General features: G+C 53.6%; 4 protein-coding genes across 4 annotated transcripts; 3 read left to right on the top strand and 1 right to left on the bottom strand.

Moving 5' to 3' along the window:
- Nucleotides 1–645: 645 nt before the first annotated feature.
- GLOTRDRAFT_45606 (mitochondrial outer membrane translocase receptor TOM70) lies at nt 646–2,376 on the top strand (the record flags this gene model as incomplete). The annotated part of the gene is made up of 6 exons (XM_007869987.1): nt 646–1,307; nt 1,354–1,553; nt 1,604–1,799; nt 1,851–1,931; nt 1,984–2,239; nt 2,293–2,376. 6 exons carry the CDS (start codon nt 646–648, stop codon nt 2,374–2,376), a joined length of 1,479 nt encoding a protein of 492 aa, XP_007868178.1.
- Nucleotides 2,377–2,751: 375 nt separating this feature from the next.
- On the top strand, nt 2,752–5,044 carry GLOTRDRAFT_63954 (uncharacterized protein). Its single transcript, XM_007870347.1, has 4 exons — nt 2,752–3,022; nt 3,087–4,294; nt 4,350–4,641; nt 4,698–5,044. The coding sequence occupies exons 1-4, from the start codon at nt 2,772–2,774 to the stop codon at nt 4,951–4,953; spliced, it is 2,007 nt and encodes a 668-aa protein (XP_007868538.1). The 5' UTR covers nt 2,752–2,771; the 3' UTR covers nt 4,954–5,044.
- A 2,750-nt stretch (nt 5,045–7,794) lies between these two features.
- GLOTRDRAFT_63959 (acyltransferase-domain-containing protein) lies at nt 7,795–9,268 on the bottom strand. Its single transcript, XM_007870348.1, has 8 exons — nt 9,079–9,268; nt 9,005–9,023; nt 8,837–8,941; nt 8,671–8,782; nt 8,513–8,604; nt 8,391–8,449; nt 7,970–8,338; nt 7,795–7,909 (listed from the first exon to the last, which is right to left on the bottom strand). The coding sequence occupies exons 1-7, from the start codon at nt 9,242–9,244 to the stop codon at nt 7,980–7,982; spliced, it is 912 nt and encodes a 303-aa protein (XP_007868539.1). The 5' UTR covers nt 9,245–9,268; the 3' UTR covers nt 7,795–7,909; nt 7,970–7,979.
- Nucleotides 9,269–9,501: 233 nt separating this feature from the next.
- On the top strand, nt 9,502–11,134 carry GLOTRDRAFT_122465 (DUF6-domain-containing protein). Its single transcript, XM_007870349.1, has 9 exons — nt 9,502–9,837; nt 9,890–9,907; nt 9,967–9,998; nt 10,059–10,136; nt 10,190–10,341; nt 10,395–10,586; nt 10,642–10,732; nt 10,796–11,004; nt 11,061–11,134. The coding sequence occupies exons 1-8, from the start codon at nt 9,562–9,564 to the stop codon at nt 10,908–10,910; spliced, it is 954 nt and encodes a 317-aa protein (XP_007868540.1). The 5' UTR covers nt 9,502–9,561; the 3' UTR covers nt 10,911–11,004; nt 11,061–11,134.
- Nucleotides 11,135–11,140: the final 6 nt, after the last annotated feature.

Consider the following 11,140-nt stretch of genomic DNA (forward strand, 5'->3'; position numbering starts at 1 on the left):
GTGTGTCCCCATTATTATATAGTGCTTCCACGATACGCCCCTAGGAAAGTACCGGCCATAAAGCGAGTGCGTAGAGCAGGTCAGTAGCATTATTGAAGTCGCGTGCTGCCCCGAGCGTCGAGGACGATGGCAAGGAAGGCGTGCCGCGGCTCGGAGGCTTACGGCACTCTGCCAAAATTGACGAATTGACGTCGTGCCAGACGTTGACTTACACGTTCAACTCGACCTGTTCTCTGCTTTGGTGTGCTGGCCGGCGAAATGTCAGAAGGTGCCTCCAACTCGTCGCTCGTCGAGCGCGTCCAGACGTTCGTCTCGGAGAACAAGCGCGCCGTGCTCATCGGCACGGCGGCGGCTGTCGTAGCTGCTGCAGGCGTTGCGTATTATGCTTCGACGTCCGGCCGGCCACCAAGCGCAGGAGACGTAGAGAAGGGGGAGAAGAAGGGCAAGGACAAGAAGAAGAGCAAGTCTTCGAAAAAGCGCAAGTCAGCGAAGGACAAGGATGGACCTATCCTCGAGGAACGCAAGCCAAAGGCGGAGGAGACGTCTGACGAAGGTGAGTTGCGCATATACCTCATTCTATGGAGGAGTAATGACATTTGTACTACTCTAGAGGAACTGGACTACACGCCAGACCAGATTGCCGCCATGTCGACAGAGGGGAAGACAAAGCTCGCGGCGACACTGAAATCAAAGGGCAATAGCGCTTACCAAAGTCGCAAGTTCGCCGTAGCTGCCGACTACTACACGCGCGCCATTGCCGTCTCCCCCAAACCCGAACCCGTCTTCTACAGCAACCGCGCAGCATGCTACGTCAACATGAGCCCGCCAAAGTACGAGCAGGTCGTCGCGGACTGCGACGAGGCACTGAAGCTCGACGCGTCTTACGTGAAGGCGCTGAACCGGCGCGCGATGGCGCTGGAGGCCCTCGACCGGCTGGAGGAGTCCCTGCGCGACTTTACGGCGGCGACGATCCTGGACAAGTTCCAGAACGAGTCGTCAGCGCAGTCGGTGGAGCGCGTGCTGAAGAAGCTGTCGACACGGAAGGCGGCGGAGATCCTGGCGAACAGGGAGAAGCGGCTCCCGTCCCATACGTTCGTGACCGCGTACTTTGCGGCGTTCCGGCCAAGACCGCTTCCCGAGCTGCCTGAGAACCCCAGTCAGGGTGACGAGACGCTCATCAAGGCCCTGCAGGCCTTGGAGGCCGCGGACTATCCTCATGCCATGTCCCTAACGAATGAGGCGCTCGAGCAGGGTGTCTCGTTCGACGCCGGGAAGGCAGAGGCGCTGAACCTCAGGGGAACTTTCAAGTCAGTACACCATTTCAGCTGTGTGATGGTTAGCTGATTTCAATAGGTTTCTAGTGGGCGATATCCAGGGCGCAAAGGAAGACCTGCTCGCGTCCGTGGAGCTCGTGCCGGCGTTTACGCAGAGTTTGGTAAAGCTTGCAAGCGTGTATATGGAGCAAGGTGATCCTCCGAAGGCGTTCGAGGCGTTTGAGGAGGCCATCAAGTTCAACCCCAAGGACCCCGATATCTTCTACCACCGTGGCCAAGGTAGAATTCACCGCCCACGACCGTGGTACATGTCACTGACGGGTTTATAGTTTTGTTCATTATGAACGAGTTCGCCAGGGCCGCTGACGATTATACAAAGTCGACGGAGCTCGATCCCAACTTTGTCTTCAGCCACATCCAGCTCGCGGTCGCACAGTATAAGTCGGGTCAGCTATCGAGCAGCATGGCAACATTCAGACGGACACTGAAGGCGTTCCCGCAAAGGAGCGAACCGCAGAACTACTAGTACGTTATTCGCTTCGTTGTGCTATGCGGCGCACTGATTCTCGACTCAAGCGGCGAGCTTCTGTTGGATCAGCAGCGGTTCCAGGATGCGGTCGAGAAGTTCGACCGTGCCATCGAGCTCGAGAAGGCCAAGTATGTATTCTGCTGTTACCGTCTTGCGATCCTGGCCTAACATCTCCTTTAGACCTCCTCCCATGAACGTTCTTCCTTTGGTCAACAAGGGCCTTGCCTTGTACCAGTGGAAGCAGGACATCGTCGCTGCTGAGAAATGCTGTGACGAGGCTCTCGAGATCGACCCCGAATGCGAGGCCGCCGTTGCCACGCTCGCGCAATTAAGTTTGCAGCAGGGCAAGATCGACCGCGCTGTCCAGATGTTTGAGCGACAGTCTGAGCTGGCGAGGAGTGAGCCGGAGCTTGCGAACGCCTTGACGTATCAATATGTGAGAACCATTACTTCTCTCCGTCTTTCGGGCGTTGACAGAGGTTTTGCAAGGCATCATGGGCACAGCTGGACTTCATGAAAAACTATCCCCAGATGGCGGAGTCCCTAGGACAGATGGCTCGGAATCTTGTCTAGGGCGACTTAGTTTGCGATCTAGGATCATGGACGACACGACAGTGCTTTGGCTAATTTACGCATCCCAAAAGTTCAGTAGTAGTCGCGACTGTTCTCTCTACGTACTCAGATATTATAATACCGCTGCACCCCTCTCCGTTGTCCTGTTTTCTGAAACGCACTGAGCTGCACGTACCGCCGGGATTAGACATCTGATCGAAATCACGATTGACTTAGCCGCGACGAACGCTTTCGCGTCCGAGCCGCATGCATCCCTGGCGCTACGTCCACCACCATCATCGCCGACGACTACAAGCTTGATCGCGCGTCATCCTCTCAGGACAGCCTGTACTTGGTATACCCCCTTCCCTGGCCACGTATCACCGCACTATATCACCCGTTGGAGTCTTGTGAAGATGTCCGACTCCTCTGCATCCACCCCTGCCCTGCTTACGCCGGAGTCTACGGGATCTTCAGCACCGTCGTCGACTGCGGAAATCAAGAAGTCGAGGCGGCAGACAGCGTTCTACCCTAACATGAACAAGTCCGCGAAACCACAGAAGCCGTTCAGCAGGAGTGCAGCGAAGAGGGAGAGCGTGATGGCGCTGGGTAGTATCGAGCATCTACAGCACTACTTTACGAAAACCGGACTCAGTGCGCAACAAGAGTGAGTACTCGTTTACTCCTGATTAGCGGGCGTTCGAGGACGCACTACTGACAGTGTGCGGTAGGACGGCAGGGAAGCAGAAGAAAGGCCTCGTGCCAGCCATCGGGGGACTACAGAATATTAGCACCCAGGTCGCCAACCAGTTGGGACATACAGAGCTACCGCCAACGCCTGCTGTACCACAGGTCGAAAGGCCCGCGTTCCCGCCGTATGTCAAGACATTCGAGACGAACCCGGAGGCCTTGCGCGCAGGGGTGGTCGACGACCTCATCTCTGTCGCGCACGCATGGGAGCTAGATGACGGACCTCCCGCCCAGCACACCGATCTGGCTCTACTCGGCGTAAAAGGAGAGCCTACCGGCAACGTGGACGTGCTCAACCTGCTCAAGATCAGCACACACGCCGTCCGGTCAGTCAGGAATTATCTGATATCGCTCCCGGACGACTCAATCGTGCGGATACGCGACGACTTCCGCCCCAAAGTCACCCCGAGTAAGCCCATCGTCAAGCGGCAGGCCTCGCCCGGTAACATGCAGTCGGACCCCCTCATGATGATCCGCCGAGCCGCACTGGAGGTGCTCACCGTTCTGCGCGAGCTCGAGGAGAAGTCGCGGCTGCCACTGTCGGACGATGCGTACGATGCGCAGAGCGATCACGGCTCGTCCTCGCACGACGCGGGCTCGCACTCGCGCGTGGCGTCGCCGAGCAATCTGGCGGAGGACACGGACCATGAGGACGCCGAGCCTGCCATCGCGTTCTCGCTCGTCAAGGTGCGTGGCCGGGACGAGTCCATCCCGGTATGGGAAGATGACACCGTGGATATGAATGACATGAGCGCGGAGGAGATGGAGAAACGCGAGCGCTGGGACGAGAGGCTCGTGCTCGGCGGTGGGTGGCTGTACAAGCAGGATATTCGTATGGAGAATCTAAGGAAGGAGAAGGAAGCGATGCAGCGGTACCTGGATCTGGTCGACGACGTGCTATTTGGCGGGCGAAAGAATGGGCGGAGGGGCTGGGAGCGCGAGCGGGCGTCGAAGAGCAAAGGTAGGAGGGTCAGCGCGGGTGACGTCGAAGGATACATGGACTCGTGGTCGCGGAGGTCGTCGCGCCGAGTGGTATCTGCGGGCATGATTGACCAGATGCGGGATTTGACTTTGAGTGAAGAACCCGAACAGATGGAGTCACTCGCAGAAGAGGAAGAGGGAGAAAGCGTGGATGAAGATGAGTTACCAGAGTGGGCGAAGCGTAGTGCGTTTGAGAATGATCCACTGGGTATATTCAGTGTTATTACCTGTCTGGTGATGAATCTCATATGGCAGGGTTACAGGTCGCGCACATGCCGTGTTATCGGAATTACTGCCTGAACACTTACGCTCGAAACTACCACCAGCCCCACCAGACCGGTCTGCACTTCTTCTGGCTCTGTCATCAGGGCAGCTGTTGTGTGTCTCATACAACGCCGGTGTCCGCCGGTCTCGGAAACCCTGGGGATTCATCAATAAAGACGAAATCCACGATATATTGGCTATGGAGCAGGGTCTGACCGCTGAGGAGAAGGCAGAGAGGAACAGGACTGGCTGGACGTACCGGCGCCTGGATAACCTACGGCTGTGGTCCGGGTAAAACTTACTTTCTTCAATTCTTCCTGTAAGGTCGTACTGAAGTCTTGTTTTAGAGGTCTCAAGTTACGCTACTCTTTACCCATCCATATCCTCCCCAAGCCGGGCGTACCACTGAATCTGAACGTTACTCCGACACCATCGCCACAACCCTCGCCTGGATTGAAGACCAAATTCTCGTCGGCTGAGCTACCGTTCACTTTCGACACGAGAACGATCGCGCGGAAAGACAATGGTTGGGAGGAGATGCTCGAGACAGCTGTGGTCAAATGGGCCAACGCTGTCGCAGAGGAACAGAGAGGTGAACGTTAAGGTCTGTCGAGACGGAAGAGATGTACAAGGGCGGAATCACTAAATAATATTATAGTTATCTATGCTACCGACAGTGTCTCTGATACCATGCGTGTTCTATTACCACCCTGGTCCGTATACCTCCCCATAACTCATGTAGTCCAATGCACTTCTGCCGCGTTGTTGTGCGCGAACTCAACGATCCTTTCCGAAAGACGCCCTCATAATCACGGGCTATCGTTCTCATGAGACTCCCCCCAGTAAGAGGGCGATCTGCCACTCCGTGGAGACTTTTGGCCATCGCTTCATGTTTCAACTGAGACCGGCCCACTAAGAATTATCGGTATTGGGTTCGCACTCCGCAGGACCATCGACGCCTCCTGTAACAAGATCGAGGTCGTGTACTATCTCCAGCCGAGCTCGAAAGCCTTCGCGGCTGTTCAGACTGGGGGGAAATGTTTGAGTGGGCCATTCGATGAGCAGAAGGGACTAGGAGCTCACGCTGCCAACATCGAATTCACAAACACTGCGACCGTTTTTCGTGAGCTGAAATCGGATGGCCTATCGGAAACTATAAGCTTACCTTTCGCCCCTACAAAGTATAAGGCAAGGAAGGCCATTGAACCGCGGAGTGCAAAGAACTATCGCACCAGAAGATAACGCTGAAGACCCGCTACATGAGCAGAAGTGACAGAGATATACCCACTGAAACTAGGAAGATACATGCTACAATGCTGCAAACTGTCAGTAATCCTTCCGCGACGGTACGCAAGTCATTGGGCTCACTTAGCAAGAAGCCCGGTTACCACTGTATAGTTAATGGTAGAGCCCACTACTGATCGTAAGGACCTGATGAATACTATGTCAAATCGGGAATCCGGGGAAAAACCATGAAATCATCGTACCTGGACCTCCTACTCACTCCTTTGCTGGCTCGGTACAACAAGTAACACATACTAACCGTTATGCACGCGTCCACAATGATGGTGCAAACGCTACTCAGACAAAGCACGATCTGCCATAAGTGGGGTTCTATCAGGGAGCCGGACGCATGGATGTTCGTAATGCATGCCTACCTCGAGTATTTCATTTTTGGGCCCCGGTCCGTTAAAGCTCACGAGGGAGTTGAAGCGACCGCTACGAATGACATGATTGGGACACAAGCGAAGAAGAAAGAAAACAAGCTTACAATAATCCGCTGAAGGCTAGTCCTAATGAGCACATGGTATCCTATGTAAGATATGTATAGTACTTACCAATGCTGAATGCTACAATATTGCGGGGGAGATTAGATACGGAGAGGCCCATCCTCATTGACGACGCCTCTTACCGAAACTCAGGACAGCTGGAATAATCTGGGGCAGGAGATCAGCTGCGGACGCGAACAATGGTATATGGACCAAGTACCATGACAAATGCAACCCTTCCCTTGTTAACTACCGGGGTGCGCGTCTTTCAGGATTCGGCTGCGAAAGTGATAATATAACGTACAATTCCAAATTCGCGTAATGTAGAAACTAGCAAACAGTGAGTACTTGTGTCTGAGCAGCAGATTGTACCGGAGCATACAATCGGACAAGGATGAAGTCAAGCTCCTAGCAGAATAATGAGGTCATGAGTCGTCTCATTATGGTGGTTAGTGACGTACAGCTGGAATTGTCTGAGCCTGTTCCAGCCGAGTCAGTTCTCTGCAAACACGCGAGAATTTACTTGCGTACAATGAGGCTCCTGGTGGACACAGTTAGCCGTCACGAGGGTAGCTTGGGATCGTCCCATCTCACCAGTTCCCGTACACACAGAGCGCCGGATCACCGCCACATTTGGTAATAAGATAATGCCAAATAATGTGAATTACAAGTATCTGGTGAAATGAATCGATCTAGCGTTTCGCTGAGTCCGCGGAGCCTTCATTTTACAATCAGAAAACACCTTACGGCGAACGTAGCTCCCACCTAGGACCGAACTTGCTTCAGCTTAGTGATGGCGCAAGGACGGACGACTTACTAAACATTTGAGAAATGTCGTATCATTAGGGAAGCAGCGATAATAGCGTATGAGCTGGCCACAAGCGACACCATACAACCTATCAAAGCCATTACTTAGTTCGATTGCATCTGTGACGTGTCACTTTGAAAACTCACACGATGGAAACAACAGCACCCTCCAGGCATGCACCGAAAGTCCAACCAAGACTATTCATCCTTGCCGGACTTGACCAGCTCTTGAAAGCCAGAGGGTAAAGCGTGGAACCCGCCGTTCCAGTCATAGCGTGCAGTTATACCCTCAGTAGAAGAAGCAGATCATCCAGACACGACTAAAATAGAGCCCGTAACTGCCGGTCAATCAACAAGCAGTCAAGGAATGTGTGTACCCCATCAGAGGCGATGATCACTGCTGTCAGAGTGAATACACTGACGGGACTTACGACTTGCCGACGTATACTGAATGCCGACTCTATACACCGTCAGGTAGGTAGAAGCAACCAGCGTCTAGACGAAGTTTCAGTGTCTTGCCTTACCGGGATCAAACGACTGAATGGAAACCCTCGAGTGGTAATATCAGGATTGTGGGCAGCGCCGGGCAATGTCTGCCGAGTCCGGGGCGCTAGCAGGTACGCGAAGCATCAATGGGACGTGCTCGCAGCTGCCTGCTAAATCGCATAGTCTGCGATTTGCCCCAAAGTTGCCGAAACAGAAGTTGCGCAGCCGGCTGCAAATTGCCAAAAGACGGACTTCTGAGGCCATCTTATGTAGCGGCACCACGCATGGAAGCAGGTCTACGAGGTTTCAACGGATGAGGCGTCAGCGACAATGGCTGACTCCAGCTGTGTAGTGGCGCAACAAAACGCGTAACATGAGGAAGGCGATAGAGTCTTTGCCATAGCATGGGAGTACCAACAACTCGGGCCTTCTTGATAACGGGACAACCGTGCCAGCAGGGACATGATATGCGTGTATCATGATGCAGAAGTCTATATCTTGGATGTGATGTGAGAATATTCGGATCTCGTACCGCATCAGTGAAGCAAACCGCTCACTTGGACAAATCTATTTCCCTAATCTTGCACCAGACACCGACCTCCCAAGCGCCTCCACCTCCTGCCTTACAATCTCCGTCACCTCGCTCCGGACCCGCGCCATCTCCTCCCACAGCTTCCCCTCCCGCTCGCGGTACCGTTCCGTGTAAACCGTGCGCGAGATCGCCTCGCCCATCCACCCTCCGCCGTGCTTGACCTCGCTTGACGGGGTGACTTGGACGCGGGCAGGGTCGCGGTCGATGGAAGCGAGCGCGCTTCTGATCTTTTCTGCCGAAATGGGCTTGCCGAAGGTCACACTGAGGGCGACACCTGGGCGCGGGAGGAACTTGTAGGGGATGGATCTGCCTTCTGGCATGAGTTTGTCAAAGCCTGTATGCGGGAGCATGAGCAAATTGTTTCTCGAGGGGACGTAACGTCCTACCCGTGAGCCACATCGGAATGACCGTCGGGGGCAGAGCCGTCTCCATCAGCATTCGACCTCTGAGTACACAATGATATACGTTAGTCTGATAGGGAGAAACAGCGGAGCGGGAATTAACATACATCCCCCACTTGAACCTTGCTAAATGTGCCATACCATGTTCCTCACGATAATCGCGGGGCTGGTAAACTTTACCCTCCCCAAACAAGTGAACCTGATCAACATGAGCGCATGTCCGCTAAGTCATTCACTCTACGCAAGTCGATATACGAATACTTACCCAGCCACCCCGGTTCAGCTTAGACACAGCCGTGTCTACCGACGGCTGATATATTCCCTTACCTCTGAACGTCTCAAGGACCTGGCCATTCCGAAAGAACGCGGAGAAAATCCTAACTAACGGGAAATCTTGTTTAGAGGATCTAAGGATCCATGTCCTTGCTCACGGGTTCGTGAATATTATATCTGCCGCTCCCAATGCCCATCGTGTCGTTCGTTCACTTAGGAAGGACCGCCATGGCATTATACCCCAGATCAGGGGATCGTCGAGCCTGGACATTCCACATCATTATTGTATTGTTCTCATATCATATCCATATTAACATTAAACGTACGTTGAGAGGTGATTTGCCACTGAATCGACCTCAGTCCGACGGAAGTGCGCACGAAAAAGATCTCGCAGACATACCCGTGACAACCCCTCGACCTTTTTCCCTTTCTTCTGACCGCAATGCTTCCAGAAGGATGTCAAGTCCATTGACGGAAACCGAAGAACAGAACCCAATCTTCAGGAACGCTTTGCATGTCAGACCGACGGTTGTGACTGTCGCTCTTGAAAAGAGACCCGTCGCCATACAGTCGAGCGGAGGTAAATGAACGGCGAGCCTATAGACTTATAGAGGGTATAGAGTATACAAGTGGAGGATAAATATGAGGTAGCGTCGACGATGCAAGGGCAAGCTACCCCGCATTCTTACCGTGGGAATCTGCCCGATACGAATTGCCGACTTGCCGACGCCCGACTTCAATCAAGAAGCCTGACCAGCAGGATGACACCCAGCATTTATAGCATCCCCGTGGCCAAATCACAGTATACGTATGCACCGTTCTTGCTTTCTCCTGCATCAATTTTCCAGCAAGCCATCGCCTTCGCTTTCATGGTCACTGCGCGATGGCTGGCGGGCATGCATTTGCGACTCACCCAACGAAAGCCGTATCGTCCGCGGAAGGTGTAGCGTTCTTGCCCGCGGAGGATACAGTTGTCGGCGAGCGAAAACGTAGCGATGGCAAGGCTCCTCTGTGGAGACGAATATCGCCAGCTTTCAAGGATTTCGTGGAGAGGAACACGGGACTGCTTATGGTCGCGTCGTCTCAATTCTTCTTCGCACTGCAGAACGCGTCGGTGAAGAGGCTAAACAGTCTCGAGGACCCAGTCCCCACATTAGAGGTAATCCTTGCTGTGATGCCCACGAAATCGAACTGATGGCTTGGTGCGTAAGCTGGTGATGGTGCGAATGGTAGGACAAAATCGTTAAGGCTGGAAAGAGTCGCCATCGCTCACAGAAAACTCCTGCAGGGTATCATATGGATAGGCTGCGAAGCATATATGTATGTTATTAAGATTGGGTTACGTATACTGGATGGACAACGCTGATGATCACTTTTCAGGCTTCTCAGAGGCGTGCCGGATCCGTTCTTGGGGCCCAAGGAAGTGCGGGGCCTCCTCCTCTTACGAGGCTTCTCGGAGTCGGTGCATACACCTCGCAGCGCACGGTATCCGTGGTTATTGATTGGCGTAGATTCATCGGAATATTCGCCTCCTACTACTCCCTGAACTATTTGTCCCTGTCGGATGCTACGGTATTGACTTTCCTATCGCCTTTCACCACCGCCATCGCCGGAGCACTGCTTCTCAAGGAGAAATTCACACTAAAGCAGGCACTTGCTGGCCGTACGTATCTCGACTGATCCCGGCTTGCTCTCTTACGATGGTGCATCACTCAGTATGCAGCTTCGGTGGGGTCATACTCATTGCGAGGCCCGCGTTCCTGTTCGGTAGTGCTTCAGCAGCGCCGGACTCAGGGCATGTTATTGACGACGGACACGTTGGTGACCCGCTCGCCAAAGGAACGCCCGCCCAACGGTTGGGAGCTGTCAGTGTTGCCTTGATCGGCGTCCTTGGTTCTACCGGTGCTTGTAAGTCGTTATATACTTTACTTTCCCTTTCCACTTACGAAGGCATGCGAGCTAGACACGTCAATACGAGCTATTGGGAAACGCGCTCATGCTATGCATTCCATCGTCACATTTTCCGCTTACTGCGTTATCACATCATTGGGCGGGTGAATACTTAGGAACACTCTGCTCTTACAGATTCACATCTGACTATAATTGTTGCTGTGTAGGTTACTATTACGGGGAACCCACGTCGTGGTCCCACGACGTATCGACTGGTTCGCTCTTCTTCTGTCAGTCGGCTTCCTTGGCTACGCAGGCCAAGTATGTTCAATAACCCTGTAACCGCGTAAAGATGTGCTGAGGCCCACAGATCTTTCTGACCAACGGACTGCAACGCGAGACCGCGGGCCGAGGGACCATGGCTGTATACACGCAGGTGGCGCATCCGTCTTCCAGAGCCGGGTATAGTATCCACTCACGCAAATTGTTAAGATTATCTATGCCCTTGTACTACAGCGCATATTCTTTCATACGACACCCGCTCCTCTGTCGTTTGTCGGGACGGCCATCAT

This window comes from Gloeophyllum trabeum (assembly GCF_000344685.1).
Source record: "Gloeophyllum trabeum ATCC 11539 unplaced genomic scaffold GLOTRscaffold_00011, whole genome shotgun sequence".
Taxonomy (NCBI): domain Eukaryota; kingdom Fungi; phylum Basidiomycota; class Agaricomycetes; order Gloeophyllales; family Gloeophyllaceae; genus Gloeophyllum; species Gloeophyllum trabeum.

Bases quoted from the DNA above. Each gene is read 5' to 3' on its own strand.
- GLOTRDRAFT_122465 (XM_007870349.1), top strand. From the start codon at position 9,562: ATGGCTGGCGGGCATGCATTTGCGACTCACCCAACGAAAGCCGTATCG. The intron at 9,999-10,058 runs GTATGTTATTAA...ATCACTTTTCAG, and splicing joins ATAGGCTGCGAAGCATATAT to GCTTCTCAGAGGCGTGCCGG. The intron at 10,587-10,641 runs GTAAGTCGTTAT...CATGCGAGCTAG, and splicing joins CCTTGGTTCTACCGGTGCTT to ACACGTCAATACGAGCTATT.
- GLOTRDRAFT_63959 (XM_007870348.1), bottom strand. From the start codon at position 9,244: ATGGCGACGGGTCTCTTTTCAAGAGCGACAGTCACAACCGTCGGTCTG. The intron at 8,783-8,836 runs GTGAGCAAGGAC...CCCGTTAGTTAG, and splicing joins GATATAATATTCACGAACCC to GATTTTCTCCGCGTTCTTTC. The intron at 8,450-8,512 runs GTATGTTAATTC...TTGTGTACTCAG, and splicing joins GCAAGGTTCAAGTGGGGGAT to AGGTCGAATGCTGATGGAGA.
- GLOTRDRAFT_63954 (XM_007870347.1), top strand. From the start codon at position 2,772: ATGTCCGACTCCTCTGCATCCACCCCTGCCCTGCTTACGCCGGAGTCT. The intron at 3,023-3,086 runs GTGAGTACTCGT...AGTGTGCGGTAG, and splicing joins GGACTCAGTGCGCAACAAGA to GACGGCAGGGAAGCAGAAGA. The intron at 4,295-4,349 runs GTATATTCAGTG...GCAGGGTTACAG, and splicing joins GTTTGAGAATGATCCACTGG to GTCGCGCACATGCCGTGTTA.